This window comes from Ruditapes philippinarum, unplaced genomic scaffold (genome assembly GCF_026571515.1).
Source record: "Ruditapes philippinarum isolate M1 unplaced genomic scaffold, ASM2657151v2 ctg1245_1_1_1_1, whole genome shotgun sequence".
Lineage (NCBI taxonomy): Eukaryota > Metazoa > Mollusca > Bivalvia > Venerida > Veneridae > Ruditapes > Ruditapes philippinarum.
The window spans coordinates 138,902-158,807 of record NW_026857902.1 but is presented as its reverse complement, the minus strand read 5'-3'; the positions used below and the strand labels follow the sequence as shown (position 1 = coordinate 158,807).

Genomic DNA, 19,906 nt, shown 5'->3' with positions numbered 1-19,906 from the left:
AAATATAAAATAATTATATAAATTCAAACTGCTAATGTTTTGACAATGAAATAGTTTGAAGCTATTTTCGTTTTTATTTGGCAAGGTCATGGTTCAACACGACTACACTTTATGTTTCGGAACATCCAACCCAACTCATATGAATTTGTGCACATACATGATTGATTAACTGTAGATATATTTCTTATTAACTATTAAAACATTTCTTGCCAAATACCTAAATTAGGACAATAAAAGCCTTAGCATTAGCATAGCACAAGTCACAAAAAAGCTCCTTTAAACTTAGGTTACTTTATACTGAAACACACTGCTAAACTGTCACCATTATAAAGTATTAACATTTACAAGTCTAAATACATAACATTTCTTAAACTGACTTTTCCATGAAAAAAAACATTCATCATTTTAGAACAACTTTCAAAATAAGTACTGACTGAATAGCCAACAGTGCAGACCATGATCAGCATAGAAGAAACAAATTCTGCCAGCAGGGTGAAAATTAATCTGTGTATCTATAACTAATGATTAACTGCACTGTTCACTGACTTGACTAAAGTGTGTGTATCAGTATGTGTATGAAAATTACTCTAAAAAAATCTTACATTACATCATATTATGTTGAATTACATTTCACAGTCAGCTGGCATGTACATTCAAAGCCCTATTTTCCTTTAACCCAAAAAGAAAACAACAACCCACCACATACATATAAGCACAGATATTCAATTTTTATATCTAAAACTTCTCTAAAATTACCACCTCTACTCAAGATTTATTCTGAAAGTATTCAGCACTTGATAACTAGATTATAAATCTTAGTACAAGGAAATAAAGGCTACATTTAATTTAGCAAAATATATTCATAATTGATATTGCATGAAAAAAATGTGTCAAAACTTTTATTTTTCTTTCATGTAACTAGTTTAAGTCACACAGGACTTCAACATACTATGTATACCATACTACATGTATATTCCAAATCTTTGTGAAACACGACCAATAAAGTCATGAATGTAACTGTGAAATTTTATATTTTAGATTTACAGAATTTATAACTTGGTAGATAGGTTTATAGCTTGTACATGAACCCAGAGATGGGCTGCTTGAAACTGACAGACATGTTCATAGCTTGTATAAACAGATATGACCAATATAGCCCATGGCTTTGAATTTGAATAACAAAGGTTAAATAAATGGTGTAGGTTTTGTTGAGAATAAAGACTGTATAAATGTATATGTGTGCAATGATCATCATAAACTATTTATTACATCTCATATTACACATGACACAATTTTTTTTTTGGTTTGTAAATGAAACAAATTTATGTTTATTCATATAATCAAATAATATGACATGAAAAATTTTTCATGATTGAATATACATTTATCCACTTTCAGCCAGAATAATGGAGTAATAATGCCTCACTGAGAAATGTGTGCAAAACTTCAACAATTAAATCACATTAACAAGTACACAAGCAAAATGAATAAATTCCAAAATATTCACAAAAATTTACCCCCCACCCCCTTAACATTATTAAATTCATTCAAATTTGATGCACTTACTGAATTCATGTTATCACTTTATTCATTACTTAATAACTTTTCAGGAGATGGGTTTTGAAACATGAGGTTTATACTGTTTAGATAATATGTTTTTGTGCATTATAGATGCTGATCACCTGAATAATGTTGTGCTGAATAAGAAGTTGTCATCAAAGTAGCAAAATGTAAACAAAGTAGTATTTTGACTTCCTTACAAAATCACTGTATTTTTACTAATTACCAAAATGTAATAAAAGTAAAAGGTATTTAAAGTAATTGGCCAATGAGTAACTTTTTTTAAAACAATTACAGGACACAGAAATAAAAGCATTTCTGAGGCATAATGGACCTTCTCAAATGCTAGGTTTTATATATATGACTATAAAATGATCTTTGATGTGTAATGTTTATAACATTTATATATGTTTTACATATGGTTGAATATACAATTAAGCCTTAATGTGCTGACGGTCATTATGTCTTGACTATGCCCAGGCCAGCCTGTACATTTGTGCTAATTCATATCATTTTAATATTGACTTCCCTTATAGTCACAATGGGCAGTTCCAAATACAATAAAGGACTAGTCTATTATATAAATTCAGTACAGTAAGGTTTAATTTATCCTGACATGATAAATGAGGTGATTAAAGTTGATCGTAGGCACATTGTGGGGGGTGAGTTATCGCTGAGTATATTTTAAACTTTTTCCAACTTGTTAACTAACTTTTTCATCAACTCTAGAGAAATTAGTGAATCAGAAGAATTAGATTTACTCATTACATCTGTCCTGTCCTCAACTAATAATGCCATAATTTTCATAATGCAGTCAATGTAAAATGTATCAATTTACTGTGTATAGTTTTTACACTTATTATTTACTTTCTAATTTTTTCATGACTTGTTATAAAGTAAAAGGAGCTTTTTTGTTCTTTTTTTACAATCTTAAGCAGATATAATAACATAGAATAATGCTTATTTCTTATACATTTTGTATGATTCTATTGTTTTTTAATATGGCTTGTCACCAACTTGTATTTAAAAAATCAGTAATTGATAACAGTTGTGCACTTTGTCAATATCTAAATCAAATTTAATCCTTTTCAATTCATTTCTTACTAATCAAGGAATGTTTAATTTTCATTTCAATGCTTATGAAAAATAAAATTCAATTTTTTTTTTCATTTTCAATCCAACAATGTTCTGATACAGAATTATACAAAATAATTAATAAATAATTTCATAAAATAATCTCTGAATTTTAAGTTTTCAATGCTTTTCTTAAAACTTTCATTTCAATCATACATCACTTTTAACACACTGCTAATTTTAATAAAGACTAAACAATATGCAAATGGACTGTCGTTACACATTATACTGACTCTACTGTAGAAGAACTTGTGTTACATAGCTTGATGTTGGAAGAATTGATGTTACAAAGCTTCATGTCACAATACTGGTGTTTAATAGCTTGGTGTTGAAGAACTGGTGTTACAAAGCTTGGTGTTGAAGAACTGGTGTTACATAGCTTGGTGTTGAAGTACTGGCGTAACAAAGCTTGGTGTTTGAAGAACTGGTGTTACATAAATTGGTGTTGGAGTACTGGCGTAATAAAGCTTATTGTTTGAAGAACTGGTGTTACAAAGCTTGGTGTTTGAAGAACTGGTGTTACATAGCTTGGTGTTGAAATACTGGTGTTATAAAGCTTGCGCTGCATCTATAACAAGCTGTTGGTGTTGTTGCTGTTGTAAAGACATTGTCCAGAGATTTAAACTGGTAATAAACAGTATATATAGAAGTTATATAAATTTCATCTAAGAGCCATCGTTCCATCTTTACCAACAAGAAGTTGTAATCCAGCAGCTGAAAATTAAAAAAATTAACAAATTACTCTTTATTTGAAGTGAAATGGTCTATAATGGAAGGTCTGTAATGCAATAGATAATTAGGTTCATAGTATTTAGTTTCGCACATAACATTAAATGACAAAAGAATGATACATTGATAATGTTGGCAAGTGTGACATACATGATCTGATATTAAGACATATTTATATAGTAAATAATGAAATGTTCTAGAACAAAATATTATAATTCATCATAAAAATGTTCTTATTAAATCATTTAGAACTTTATCAACATAATTTTTTCATTTAAGCAATATTTTATAAGAATATCCAAATGATACATTTCTACTTTTTTTTATCAATATCATCAAGTTATGGAAAATGTGCCTGTTGCAGACCAAGTCACTTTAATTAATTAACATACAGAATATTATGTGAATATGCTATTCTGATTAGTTGTATAGCTTGAAGCTGTATTCTTGGAATGAGTGGGAATACATCTTTGTGTAATCTGCGAGAGTAACATTCAACTCTCTATACTGTTGGTTGCCCAATTATAATATTATACTTGTTTTTTTTTGTTTTTTTTTTGGTTTTACGTCACACAGACACAGTATAGGTCATTAGGCGATGTTCCAGCTTTACTAGTAGAGGAAGACCTCAGGTGCCCTTCCGTGCATTATTTCAGGTAAGTAGAACCACCGATGTTCCGTAAGCTAGCTGGATAGCTTCCTCACATGAAAGAATCCAAAGTCCCTGTCGGGATTCTAACCCACAGTGGTGAGGGGCAAGTGGTTTGAAGTCAACAACTTTAACCACTCGGCCAAGGATGCCCCTATTTTGATACTGAAATCTCTATAATTAAAACCAGACAGTTCCTATTTTTAAACTAGACAGTTACACTATAACTCAGAAATATGCAAGTTAACTTTTAGGTATTAATTTTACAAAACATTACAACTGTTTTATATTTCCCCAGTTCCTGAAGCAAGTAAGTAAAATAACAGGTTCTCTTAACATAACAGTGACAGGTGTTTATCTATACATGTATTTTGTATAAACTTGGCCAAGTGTTTATATATACATATTGTAACAGTGTAAATACTGGGTCAAGTATTGCTGTATAAACTGTGAAGTTTTGTTTGTTTGTTTGATTGGGTTTTACGTCACATCGACACAGTATAGGTCATATCGCGACGTTCCAGATTTACTGGTGGAGGACGACCTCAGGTGCCCTTCCGTGCATTATTTCAGGCACGAATGGGCACCTGAGTAGAACCACAGACGTTCTGTAAGCTAGGACAGTGAAGTAATTATATAATTATGTTGTATAAATAAGGTCAAAGGTTTAAATGACAGGAAATTATTCATATATGTTTTACAACTTACATTCATCAAGTTCTAAAGGTTTGAGATCAGTTGATGCTAACAATTCTTCTACAAGACCCTCGGCGTCTACACGAGTCTGGTCCACACGACGTTCTTTAAATGAAGATTCTTCAAACTTCTACAAAATATCAACATGCTATCATTAACATTTGGAATAGAAATGTATCATATTATTAAACTGTCTAGTATTATACTTAATAAACATGTAATACTTTCAGATATAAACATGCTGCAAACAAAAATCTGCATCATGCAAGCCTCTACCTAACAAAGATTACTCAAACATATATGGCAATCTCCTACGCAGTGATCTCCCCTTATCAGTACAGAGATCTCTGCCATCACAAACATTGAAATATCAATATTTGGATATTTATATTTTTTAGCTTTTTAATTTATTTTTCATTATTTTGTATACTTTTGATAATTTTTTGATAAAATATAACGGACGTAGGTACAAAAAGTTAAAAATAAAACAGAAAGAGAAAAATGACGTTAGATTTATTATGTAACGGCCGTTATTTACATTTGAATTTCGACGTTACGTCATGTGACTTTCATCATCATGTGACGTCTGTAAAGGCAGTGATTACAATTCTGCCAAGGGAGGTAATCAGTGTGAGGAGTTTGCAAATATGGATAACAAATCTGACTCTTCTCGAAGCTTGACAGTACAACAAGAGCCTGGATAGGGCAGGAATTTTCCAAGTCCACAAAGGGAAATATTCAATAAAAATCTATGGTAGAGCTAAATTAAAATAAAACTAAACACCAATAATTTACAACAAAAAAACCCAAACACTTTAAACCAGGAATATCTTGACAAGAATTTAAATCAAAATACAGTCATGTAAAATTTTCATGAAAAGAAAGACTTTAAGTAAAGAAAGTTAAATGTGAGGAGAAAGATTAAGAAAGAAAAAGTTGAATCCTAAAAAAATACATCTGATATCATAATCTTGTATCAGTCATATATCATAACACTCCAACTTATCAATAATAGTAAAAACTTTCATAAGTTCATAATTTGCATTATTTAATTATATCAGTGATTTTTCACCTTATAAAACAGGCCCATGAAAGGCCTCTTCCCAAATGAAATATCCATGAAAATTTTGCAATTTTTCCAAAAAACACCAGCTTCATACATCCAAAATAAGCAATTTAAGAGCCAGTTTTTCCTGAAATAAAGAGGTTAAGGCCTCTTCCCAATTAAGTGAGAAAAAAACACTAGATAATATATTTTTTCTCTATTTTATCTCTCTATAAAATCTTAGTAAAACCAGCACCATATAAATAAATGATTATATCTCTATATATAGAACTATAAAATAAAAGTAACAATAATTCTCCTGTCAAAATATCTACATGTACATTTACAAAAATATGCTAAGGTATTCCACCAATTAATAAATTGTACTTCAAATTTTCAACAACCTGCTTGCTAGCTTATTAAAGATAGATAAAGACTTGCGTAACTCTTCTATATACATGTATTTAGTTATTAAAGATAATTTAGTAGCACTATGTATAGACATTATTTGTATTGACAAATCGATTGATCTGTGTAAAATGAACGTAACTCCTTCATTGTGTAATACAAGTTACAGGTGTTTTGCATTTGAAGTGCTCACATGTATTTGTTGTTGGTTTTAATTACACTTTTTAACAGCAATGCACTCATATCAAAATGGTGGGTGAGTTAAAATTACTGTACTGGTCGGAGACCATCAACCGGACACTTTTGGAACATTTTTCTGTACAGATTTCATAATTTTTAACCTAGAGACCAAAAAATTTGACACAGTTCAGCTAGGTTCTTCTCCTAACTAATAAACTAGTTTGTTTATTTCTGATTGTATTGACACTTTTATCTGAGGCTCGACAAGGAGGGTATCAAAATTACCTAAATTGTCTACACTACAGTACCATGTGTCCGGACAGATATGTACATGATGTGATTTAATTCAGATTAAAGCCTGTATGTTTTGATTTGTAACATGATATACAATATGTCAGCAACAAATGCTGAAGTTTTGGATATTCTATTATTCACTCTGCAAATGATTATAGCTGGTATATGAGGTCAGGCATTGCTTTCTTGACCCCCGAATTTCAACGTTAACATTCTTGAAATAGACATTAAAATATTACCAATTACAGAGGTTGAAATAAATTTATTTACTTAATTTTAAAAGAAACATGCACTTATTGTTGATAAAAATGTGACTGACAACCACTGAACAAAGAAAATACTAAATTAAGCATTTTCGGGGCCGTCCGGGTTTGGTGGTTGTCCGGTTTTGGTGGTCCCCAACCAGTAAACAAATCATATTTGGTTTATATATATATTTTTTTTTTACCACTTTATGACAGTATATCACATACAAATTGGCCAACAGTAAATTCCTATACAAATAACAGGCAGAGCACCTTAGATAAATAAAACAATACAATGATTGCACCATCAAACAGTGCTACATTGACCACATGTGATCTATTTAGCCATTATCCTCAATACCTAGTGCTTTACTTAAATCTTATCTTCCAGATTTTAACTAAATTCTAATGAAAGCTGTAAGGTTGCTGACATCTAAGTCACCTTCAAGTTAACTTCCTGGTGTAACCAATACAGCCCTTCATATTCAGGGTCGCCAATCATGTTTCTGAGTAATTTGCCTTAAAATTTCATAATTGGCTGATTTATTGTAATTTTATAAGGGACTATAAATATGTTTTTCTTTCTGCCTATTATAGTACATGTATATTATATAGTGAATATCCTTAAGTCAGCCTCTAAGTTTCTCCCTCACCCCATCACCAGTGGTAATGTGTGTTCATTTCTAAAAATCAGGTTTGAAACATTCTTCTAACAGTTTACAAAGATATTAATATTGAAATCACAATATAACAGAATAATAATAATATCTCTATTGTATTGAAGAAAAGACATTAATATTTTAGATGATAAAGAATATAAAAAATTTTGAAAACTAAAGTTTGTTTGGATGTAACGGATCATTGACAAACAACTGGCCATGCCACGCCAAACACTATAAATGTTAAAACTGAAGACAGAAAATAAAAGAACTAGAATAATCTAAAGAAATTTAAGGCATGAATTAGAAAAAAAATAATTTAAGGTTTTTTTTTAAAGAGAGTTGGACAAACAGAGTAAGAATTCAATTCACTTTAATCTTTAAATATGTCATAATTATTTTTCATAAAATATGTGAGATATGAAAGCACTTTCTAATGTGACATGTAAGTGAATATACTGTATATCCCCTTTCAAACACCCCAAGTGGTGATGTAGTTTGCCAAAAATCAAGTCCAAATATTATCCAGGACTGTTTTAAACGTCCCAAATTTCACATACTTCGTATTCAAAACACTGTTACAACTCTACCTCTATAGAGTAAAATTACGGTAAATGGTGACAACTGGTATATGAGTGATGTAGCGTGTACTGTCATATTGCAAAAATATGGTAATACCTATTCATAGCATGTTAACCAATTAAACTTGGTGATAAAATGTGACACATGTACACTGTTCTTACTTAAAAACATGGAATAATTTCACTGTATATACATTGTAATTACAAGAACTTCCTGTGCAGTAATTACTTTTTATTTTTATTTAAAAAATTAACAGGAAAGAATTTTATTCTTAGCTGGAAAATCGATTGGGGTGTGTTTGAATGGGGGAGATACAGTAAAGTTAATATTTTCAATATAAGTCATGTCTAGATTATACACACAAAATAAATTAACATCACTCTATATTTTACCTACCTTTGATCCCTATAATGTACATATATAAGAATAAATTTGATTTTTACATACACCATCACTGAATTCTCTATTTTAAATGACAATAAAATTTTTTTAAGAGCTATCAGAAGAGACAGCACACTTGACTAATTAAACACTGGACAGTGAAGAAATGCGTATTCCAACGTTCAAGAAAATACCTTCAGTAAGGAAAAAGACACTGTAAAAATCTAAAATCTCTACATGTAATTACTAGTTCAATATTTGAATCATTACTAAAATATTGGGTTCAGTGTTATGAACTTAATAATTTGGGTGAAATTTTCATTAAAAATAATGAATGGTTAAGTTCAGTATGAAGGTTGGACAAGTCTATTTATGATATTTAAATAACCTGCCAGATAAGCAATTAATAAAATTCAGAAAACAAACTCTTACCCTTCTTCTTTCTGCCTTAGCAAACTCTGTGAGTGATGAGCCTGCACTTGGACTTCTGTAAACAAAAGTATAAATAACCTTTATCACAAATAAACATTGTCTGGGTAAATTAATTTCAGGAGTTAAGCCCGTAACTTTGTCAACTCCAAAATATTGACATAAATTACAACTCACAATTTTCTAACTCAGTTATGTTCTTTTGCTCCACTTACACACAAGCGAAAAATTTAACAGAAAAACTTATTCAAGACATCTTTTTTTCACAGTCATCTCCTTTATATTGTAAATTCTTAATTAATCAAGGATATTTTTTAATTCAATTTCTCAAATTTGCTAAAGTTAATGTCTAAATAATTATGTCTCAAATGGTACTATATGCTTACTTATACCCACAATCTACTTTATCATCAACTTCTTGATTCTCATATCTATGATTTAATAATAATTATTAAGAAACTAAGATATTATGTTAAGAAACTAAAATATTATGAAATTCATAATCTCGTTAGTTTCATTTATATAATGCATCGTTTCCTGGGATAAAAATATCATGTCATTTACCTAGTATGTGTAGGGTGGCCATCCTGACATGTACTGGTTCCACTACTATTCTGTCTACTGTGTGTGAGGGAACCATAATTTGAACCATTCCGTGAATGTTGACTTGTATAACTACCATTACGGGAATGACTTTTCTCAAAATTATTCTCAGAATCCTCTGAAATAAAATATCATATAATTATTAGCTTTGACATCATGGTCTTGCTCTAAATAAGCTGCTTACATGAAATTAATGGGTATAAAAGCTGTATATAATCAAATACATAGGCCTACAGGTTTTCCAGAACAATTATTAGCAGGAAAGTCATGTTGTTTTCATAATCTTACAGTCAGTTCTAGGAATAGATGCGATATAAAATGTCCTTTTATTTAACAAACATATATTCTATGTAAAGAGAATAAAATTTAACAAAATAAAATATTATGCCTTTACTTTAAGTAGAGTTTTACACACAAGCCAATCTCTTATACGGAAATATAAAACAAATTATCTTACAGGTAATGAGGGAATGTTCTTTTTTCAAAATTTAAAAAATGCTCTTGTAAACTACAGTCATTGAATCTACACTGTATACAGCTTTATACACTTAAAGAGTAGATTACCAATATTCATAAAATCATGAACAAGTAAAGCATGTAGCCTTTATTTTCTTTTAAGTTTAATTGCTTATATTGTCAAATGTTTAAACTGTAATAAGGTTCTAGGTTTTGACTATAGTATACCTCTAGATATCACACTTGGTCTGTCTTTTCTTGGCAAACTGCCAAAACCACTGCTGTTTGAGGCTAGACTTCCTTCCTCAGGGGAAGTAACTCTATTCTCACAGCTTTCTTCATCCTCACCAGGTACCAAAAATTGGGATTGTGTCATTCTGAAAAATTTCGAAAAATTGGTATATCATTTCTAGATTAATCAAGAGAAGAAATATGGATCACAATATTTAAAAGGCATACATAATTATACAGAAGTATTTCTATTCAATTTTAAAAGTTACAATGCCCTTTTTTATTAATTCTTTCAGTTTTCTGCAAGCCCGACTTTAAAAATGATCACTGTGGCATTGAAGACTATTCAGACATTTGAAAATGTACCCCAAGCCATAAGGAGAGATGCATACTAGTGACTATTAAAACTAAATATATTACACAGAACCGTGTTTATTTTATGTCTGGTATACAGGGTAAAAGGTTATCTCCCTTTGTAAGTTACTTATTATTAAGGCCCCCACGATTACACGTTTAAAAGGATTCGTTTCGATTTTCATTCGTAAACGTTTACGATATTTTTTTCCGTTTAATCGAAATGACCATATTATCTTACAAAATTTCTTAATCATTGCCTGTAATCATGGATTTTATCAATTCTTGTGGTTTATTCCAAAGTAAAAAACGGAAAATGGATGTTTACAGCCCTTCACACAGCATTACCCTGCAAAAAATGCTCGTGACATTTTGGTAAACAAGAGCTGTCCGTAAGACAGCGCGCTCGACTTTTTTATTGCTTGCCAATAAAAAAAGTTTTTGCAGTAAAAGGCAATACAAGAATCTCTGTATTTTTAAAGTGAACTAGTTGTTTGATACCCTTGAATATTACAGCAATGTTTATATGACATAATTTATGGTAAAGTGAACAAGTGGATAGGAATGAATTTTTTTTAGATTTTTTAAGTTTTTTAGTGCTTGCCTATAATACAAAACATTGACAGTTAAGGGCCATAATTCAAATAAAATCTTTGACAGAATTACCTTCTCCTGGACATGTTTGGGAATCATGATTGTAAACAAGTATTCCAACTTTCAAATTAATATCTCAAACAGTTCAGTCAAAAAGTGGACTGGTTACTAAAAACTTAACCAAGATTCTAAGTCGATAAAAGGCCTTAATTTTTAAAACAAATCCTTGACAGAGTTACCTTCTCTTGCGTACAGATGGGGTAATGATGTGAAATAGCATTAAAAGTTTCAAAGCAATATCTCAAAGGGTTAAGGCAATAAGTGGATTTTACCCATATTCAATGTATTTTCTAAGTCAAAAAGGGGCATAATTCTGTCAAAAACCTTGACAGAGTTATGTCCTCTTGTCTGTTGATGAAGGTCGTGATGGTAAACAAGTATGGTCAGTTTCAAAGCAATACCTCCAATGGTTTTGAAATAAAGTGAGGTGGTACAAAAAACTTAACCAAGCTCAATACACTTTCTAAGTCAAAAAAGGGCCATAATTCTGTCAAAAACCTTGACAGAGTTATGTACTCTTGTCTGTAGATGGAGGTTATGATGGTGAACAAGTATGGTAAGTTTCAAAGCCATACTTGTAATACTCCTGAAATAAAGTGGGGTGGTACGAAAAACTTAACCAAGGTGTGACGCCAACGCCCACGCCGGGGCGAGTAGGATAGCTCCCCTTTTCATAGAAAAGTCGAGCTAAAAATGGGGATATAATGCAGAAAATGTGTGCTGACTCAATCGTGATGAGCCCTGGACATTTTTTATTTGTACATGTATTAAAAATAGAAAGTAAATTATCATTTGGCGACTCAAATACATGGTGTATATAGTACATAAAGGTATCACCGTTTAAACGGTATCGTTTCGATTCTTAGCAATCGTGTAAACGTTTACAAAAAATTGTAAACGTGGGAGCCTTACTTATTATACAACAGACAAAATGTTACTACAGTAAATAAGATTGCAAATTTTAGTTAATATTTAGAGTCATACACTTTAAAGACTGGATCCCCAGACACTAACGACACTGTCATCGATACTTTCAATGTAGAGTTGTCCTGCCGATGCTTTGAATCATAACCTTCTAGAAGGAACCGTCTCTGTTGTTGCCCGGAACCAGCAAACTCCGACAGATTGATGTCAGCAAAACCTAGTTTTTGGTAAGATTTACCTCCCTTTAATTCCTGAAATGCAAATAAAGCAAATGTTTCAATGTTTCCTTAATATTTCATACAAAAGATGGTTTGATTGATCTTCAATTTTATTGATTAATTAGAAATATAACTTAACAACATGAAATGCCATGAAACCATTTAAAGTGTATAAAGCTGGCATCTGTGGTTTGTAAAATTATTGTTTCTATTAATATTAAAATGATTACAGAATACCTAGAATGCAACAAATTTGTCAGTATATTTCATTAAAAGCTACTGGGCATGCATGAAATTATCTGAACCTACAAAAATGGCAGGTGATTATTTTGTCCTGATATATTTTATTCTGTTTATGTACAATATTTATGTATATCAAATTACATAGACATTCTATGTTACAGATCTTTCATGACCTAAAGATATGAAAACAAGGTAATTATACTGTTTTTAATATTTTATAAAATATTGTTATCAGAACTAGCTTTATACAGTTAAAAGATAAATTAATTAATTTGTCCCTAAAAATCATAAACATAGGAAATTTTACTTTTGGCCATTTCTTTTCATACTTAACAACATCCATTTCAGTTACATTTTAGACAAGATTTATTTATTATTCTATAGCACTAGCTAAGTTTGACATGCACAGGTTTGTAGTTGTCAATAAATTGCACCTACCCTCCTAACTGAGACACGACATATACAAGGATCTAGTATTCCTGTACTAGCATTTGAAGTCATCTTACACTCAAATGAAAACTTGCTGTTCCATTTTACACAGTGGTTGTACACCTCTTTCCTGCAGATATATATGTAGTTTAAAGTAATAAAATGATAAAATGATTGATATTTCTAGCTTTTATATCAAGCCACTTACATACAAACACCATCAACATTTAGAAATCTATCTAAAGATAAGTATATTCACTGTATTCTAAACAAAATAAAATTTCAAGAAATTTTCTACATCTAAAACCAAAAAATACTTTTTAGTATAGCTAAAATAATAAAAATTCTACAACAAGGTCTGTCCATTGGTTTTATTACATAACCTTTGCATCATTGAAACACTATCCATTTGCAAGGCTGAAGCATCAAACACTTCCTTTTTCCATAAGAATACATTTAGTTCTGACTTATCTCCCCTTTTTAGTAATAGCAGCAATTATGACAATTATCAAATTCTACAATGAAAGTAACTCAAGTTTAATTGTACATTAAATCCCTGGAATCAGGGCTCCAGCTCACTAGAGCCATGTTATGTTCAATAAGGCAACAAAAAATAACTTGGCTTGAGAAAATATACTTTTTGAATCCTTAATGTCTAAACTAAGTTTAAATTATATTCAGGATAGAAATGAACATAATTGATTTTCTTACAACTGCTTATACATTGCTCTTTATTTCAAAACATGGCAATACTGTCTTGATTTTTAATTCGCTCAAAAAAAAAATTGTCAGTGCTAGCCAGCCAAGCCCAATATGAGATTTTCAAAGAACAAATTGTTTAACCAAACAACATAGTTTGATTCCAAAATTAGACAAATGCAAACGTTGAACACTTTGGACAAGTTAGTTAAACAAATGCTGCTTTGAAATATGCACATCAAATATATAATACCTGTTTGAAACTTCTGAGAAGCCTCCCTCCAGCAATCGTATCTTAGCAAACAGAATTCCACTAACAAATGGCACAGACGAGAGCTCTTCCAGGTCAAAGGTCACATGAAACTTGTACTTCTTCTTTCTTGACATAAAGGACATCATATTTTGTGCCACAGTGAGTGGATTGGCTACCTGAAACATACATCATAATACTTTACTTACTATGATACAATGTTGTTGGAAAAATGAATTTCCCCTTGTGATTACAATGATATTCATGCTTTGATGATAGAGCTAAAATACTTCAGCCAACCACCTGATAATGTAAGTTTATATTTTTGGATATCATAAGCTCGCAACGGCTGTATTGCATTAATATTTATAAGGTTACACAATCTTCTGGAAGTATTTGCTTTCTGCCAAAATCTGTAATTATTGTTGTTACTTACACACGCACAAATATTCTGAATAAAATATGTTTAAACTAATGGGTCTCAACTCTCATATTTTCTGCAATATTAAACAACTAGGAAAAGGTCATGTGTTTTACCAGAATAAAATAATATGAGAATAAAATGGAAATCTTTGAAGGACACATGTATCACATAATTTTAGATAGATGTCAGTCTTATGTTAACATACATTATTGAAGATTCAGTAAATAAATGCTTCAAGCACTATTTCTCACCATAATATACTCATGTTTGATCCATCATTTTACATGCTGAGCCTTATCTGCTCTGCTTCATCATAAAGGTTGTATACTAAAATCTATTTAATGGTTTCTAACACGATTCCTGAAATGAAATATTAATGTTAAATAAAGACCTATTCAAAATGGATTGAAGTGTATTACATGAAAAGATATATATCAAAACCTCAATCCTGAAAAACAAAAAAAATACTTCAAAGTTCAATTCTATTATTTAGAAAATAAAAGCCACATGTCTAAATTTGGGGATATCATTTATTAGAAAAGGAGCATTTTCAACCCAGACTAAAGTCACTTTCCCAGGGATATAATTCAACAGTCGCCACTGACAATTAATATCAGCAGTGTGCAAACATAATTACATGATAATAGCCCAGCTTGTTTGTGAAAGGTTGCCAAATTATGTTAAAAAGCTTGAAGAATCAGGTATGGTATATTAATTCCCTTGATGGTCAGATACAACGTCGAGTTCAACCGCTTGGCTTCTCTACATATTATATATACAATATATATTTTTTTTCTAGAATTACTTTTTTACACGGAAGTGGCTAGCCGTACGGGCCCGTACGGCTAGCCAAAAGTTCTAGCCGTACGTGAGTCACGTACTACTAGCTAGGACTCACTGTATTGGCTAGCCGTACAGCACTTTTCAAAATTATATGGAAGTCGAAAATGCATATGATATTTTGTGTCTTTAAACAAGGATTTTAATCATTGCTCCCCATTTGTCCTAGTGTGTTCACTTTAATAAAGATGCTCCGCCATATTGTAAAAAATGAATAAGAACAAGTGTTGTATAATCTATTAAAGTGTCAAAGTGTCAAAGTTGCATGTTACAAGTTATGACGTCCTTGATTTTCATGCTTGTGATTTGTTGTTTTATTAGTATGAAAGATGAATTGTTAAATCATTTTTGTTAATTAAGCACATGGATCAAATAAATAATGATCGGGGGGAATAAATAAATAAATAAGTAAATAAAAAGAATACTGAAAAAAACCGGTGAAAAGCAAAAATAATTTAAAAATAATTTTCAAATACAGTAGATAAATATCGACCATAAAAGCACAATCAATTAATTAACCTTAATTAAAGCCTACCTAGGGACTGACAATAGAATTTTAGAATGCGTTTCACGGAACATGCAAACTTTCCTTAATGATGGACAATTAAACTGCTATACCGTCGGTAATTGACGCAATTATCAGAGCCCAACAACAATTATTTTCGGTGTTTTTTTTTTGTTTTTCAATTTGAAAATAAAACTAAATGAAACAAAAAAGGATTATTATCAAAATGTTGTTAACTATTTCAATTGATGTTATTTAACTCAATAACCAGGGCTCAAGCTAGGTTCAAAATTTAGGGAGAAGTCACTTCTCCCTCCAGCTGATTTAGGGAGAAGTGGGGAGACTTTAGGGAGAAGTGAGGAGATTCATTTATTGATGTTTGTTGTATGTTATCGCAATTATGTTGACTCACTGTTCATATCTTATTAAATGAATTGGATTTATGTTACAAAAGAATATTCAATTTTAATTTAAAACAGAGACATAGATAGCTATTATTATAACTATTATTATCTATGTCTCTGTTTAAAAGTAGTTTGAAACAAGTAATAACAAGAATTTGTAACAGAGTTACCAACGTCCCCCGCCCAGGGAGTTTTATATGAAGCATAAAATTGTGCTATTTCAAAAGATTGAGGTATGGATCTCAGGACATTCAGTCCAAAATTATGATCAATGCTAGATCTGCAAATGTAACAATAAATTTGTTAAAAAAATAAAATGAAACACGGAATTTAAAAATCTATCATGTTAAGCTTTGACCTCTAAGTGTGAACTTGACCTTGGAGGTAGGGGAGCAGGTGTTGTGCATGACATAACGTCTTATTATTGTGACTATTTGTGCCAAGTTATTTCAAAATCCCTTGAACTATGAAGAAGTTCTAGATTCAACACAAAATATACCCTATAACAGACTATGTTAATTTTTGACCTCTAAGTGTGACCTTGACCTTGGAGGTAGGGATGCAGGTGTTGCGCATGACACATCCTCTTATTATAGTGACTATTTGTGCGAAGTATTTTCACAATCCTTTGATCTATGAAAAAATTATAGACCTGACACAAAATATACCCTATAACAGACTATGTAAGTATTTGACCTCCAAGTGTGACCTTGACCTTGGAGGTAGGTGACCGGTTTTTGCGCATGACACATCGTCTGATTATTGTTAACAATTATGGCAAGTATTTACAAAAGTCCTTCATAGATAAGAAAGTTATGGACTGGACACGACATATACCCTCAAATAGACAATGTTGACCTTGAATGAACAAGTACGACCTTGACCCTGAAGGTACAGGTCTGGTTGTTGCGCATGACACATCAGCTTATTATAACAAACATTTGTGCCAAGTTATCTCAAATTCCTTTGATAAATGACAAAGTTATGGACCGGACACGAAATATACCCTGTAACAGACTATGTTAATATTTGACCTCCAAGTGTGACCTTGACGTTGAAGGTAGGCAACTGGTTTTTGCGCATGACACATCGTCTGATTATTATGAACAATTATGGCAAGTATTTACAAAAACCCTTCATAGATAAGAAAGTTATGGACCGGACACGAAATATTAACTGTAACAGACTATGTTAATATTTGACCTCCAAGTGTGACCTTGACCTTGAAGGTAGGTGACTGCTTTTTCCACATGACACATCGTCTGATAATTGTGAACAATTATGGCAAGTATTTACAAAATCCCTTCATAGATAAGAAAGTTATGGACCGGACACGAAATATACCCTGTAACAGACTATGTTAATATTTGACCTCCAAGTGTGACCTTGACCTTGAAGGTAGGTGACTGGTTTTTGCGCATGACACATCGTCTGATTATTGTGAACAATTATGGCAAGTATTTACAAAATCCCTTCATGGATAAGAAAGTTATGGACCGGACACGACATATACCCTCAAATAGGCAATTTTGACCTTGAATGAGCAAGTGTGACCTTGACCCTGGAGGTAGGGGTCTGGTTGTTGCGCATGACACATCGTCTTATTATAATAAACATTTGTGCCAAGTTATTTCAAATTCCTTTCATAAATGACAAAGTTATGGACCGGACACGAAAGTGTGACGGACGGACAGACAGACGGAGCCTATTTCTATATCCCCCTTTTTTCTTCGAAAAGGCGGGGGACAATTAAGAATGAGTATCATGTAATGCAACCATTGCATTAAATGAAGATAAAAAAAGCCATAGTTGAACTCTATCATGGATCATATCATGGGTGGATTAATAGTTATTCCCTTCTGATTTACTATTAAAAAGATTGCGCCGGACATTATATTCATATTCACTTATGTTGTAAAGAAAATAAAAGTAGATAACGAAAGAAACGATCTTTAATTTCACTTTATTTTTAACAAATACAGTGTAATACGCCGTTAATCTTATCAAATTTAACTCGTCGACAAAAAAGGTTATCATAACTTTCATTTATAATTACCGTTACAGTTATATGTCGAGCGGTTCCGCTTAATTCTGACAATCATTCGATAGTGAAAATTTAATTGACGTTTGATCCGTCATCCTAAATAATTGTTACAGGTAGTTGTATGTTAGCGATTTAATGATTGGTTAAATAATGTCGCCTCGATTAAAACGTGAATTACGATTGGTTTCTCGCACGTATCGGTAATCTCGCCGTGGGCAGAGTCTAATTGTTCCTTGAGCGTCTGTTAATTAGATTTTTATGACATGTTGGTAAACAAACGGATTAAAGACATTTCGCGTTGATTGAGATGCATGACAGTCCCTTTTTCCGGCGGCAACCGCGAGGGTAAACAAAGCAAACACTAACCACATGTTATTCACAGTTATTGTTGGTAATTTACAATAATGGATCAATAAAATCGGGCGACTTCATCTTCGCTTTCATGTAGGATGTCGGCGAAGTCAGACGGAATTCGGCGACTATTTCGCCCGAATCGCCCACTAGCTCGAGTCCTGATAACTGCAATCAAACGCTATTTTTTCTCGACATCTTGAGAAGACAAAAATATATATTCGTACTTTCTTTACTGTAGCCAACAAGGCGATTAATCTCTAAAAAGTAAACATACGAAGACAATTGCTGTCTTGGTTAAAATCCTTGCTTAAAGTCATAAAATAACATATGCATTTTCAACTTCCATATAATTTTGAAAAGTGCCGTACGGCTAGCCAGTACAGTGTGTCCTGGCTAGTCGTACGTGACTCACGTATGGCTAGAATTATTGGCTAGCCGTATGTACCCGTACAGCTAGCCACTTCCTTTTTACACAATCCCAACACTGTGCCGTGTCCCTTTGCAATAGACTTTTTACCAAGCGCAAATTCAGCCACAAACTCTCAGATTTAAAGGTTCTACAAATATTTCTCTAGCACCCCATTTGAATACGCTATCTTAGTTTTATTAAAAGGATCTGGAAATCTTTCGTGCTATAATAGAAAAAAAAGCTAAAAAATATACCCCACCCACCTCAAATATTAGGGCGGAACTTCAAGAAACGGTTGCAAAAACAGTGATATTATAAGATGAACTCAAAATAATTTTAATGCTTATAACTATATAATTGTATTTATTCAGAAACAAGTCATAAATTATAAATGTTTTAACAATAACCCGGAAAAATACCAATTTCCATGAATAATTGAAGTCCACTGTTTTGATACTATTGCGCATGCGCTGTTTACCTTATGAGTTGTCTCTCTTTGGGAGTGGTGTAAATGCCATCTCTCTACGGTTGTAGGACGGGGACGATCAACACCCAACAAGCTGTGATTTGGTAACTGCAATGTCTGTAAAAGTATTTAAAGTAGAACACTAGTAGAAGAAAATAAAGACAGTATTAGAAATACACTATTCAGGCACACGATTGTGAACATTAGTGATAGAATTACTCAGTTCAAGACTATATAAATTTGTCCATACACATTTTATGACCTATAGATGCAACATTGCGCGAGTCACAGCTTTGACCGACCTGGAGTTTATGCGCGACTCTTAGCCTTACAATGTTGAAATTTGGTGCCAAGTTGTATCTGCACAGGTTGTTTTTATTAAAAACGTTCAATGAAGTTTAGCTCCGT

The 19,906-nt window shown here is 31.8% G+C and overlaps 1 protein-coding gene across 2 annotated transcripts; it reads right to left on the bottom strand.

The window, feature by feature from the left end:
* Positions 1–962: 962 nt before the first annotated feature.
* LOC132751448 (early estrogen-induced gene 1 protein-like) lies at positions 963–19,521 on the bottom strand. 2 transcript variants are annotated; one of them, XM_060741601.1, is made up of 10 exons: positions 19,452–19,521; positions 14,728–14,836; positions 14,056–14,231; positions 13,113–13,233; positions 12,274–12,464; positions 10,279–10,427; positions 9,556–9,712; positions 8,995–9,049; positions 4,781–4,898; positions 963–3,408 (listed from the first exon to the last, which is right to left on the bottom strand). In XM_060741601.1, exons 2-10 carry the CDS (start codon positions 14,728–14,730, stop codon positions 3,356–3,358), a joined length of 1,023 nt encoding a protein of 340 aa, XP_060597584.1. In that variant the 5' UTR covers positions 14,731–14,836; positions 19,452–19,521; the 3' UTR covers positions 963–3,355. The 2 variants fall into 2 exon arrangements, with proteins under 2 accessions (XP_060597584.1, XP_060597585.1); XM_060741602.1 differs by having other exon boundaries at positions 19,440–19,497.
* Positions 19,522–19,906: the final 385 nt, after the last annotated feature.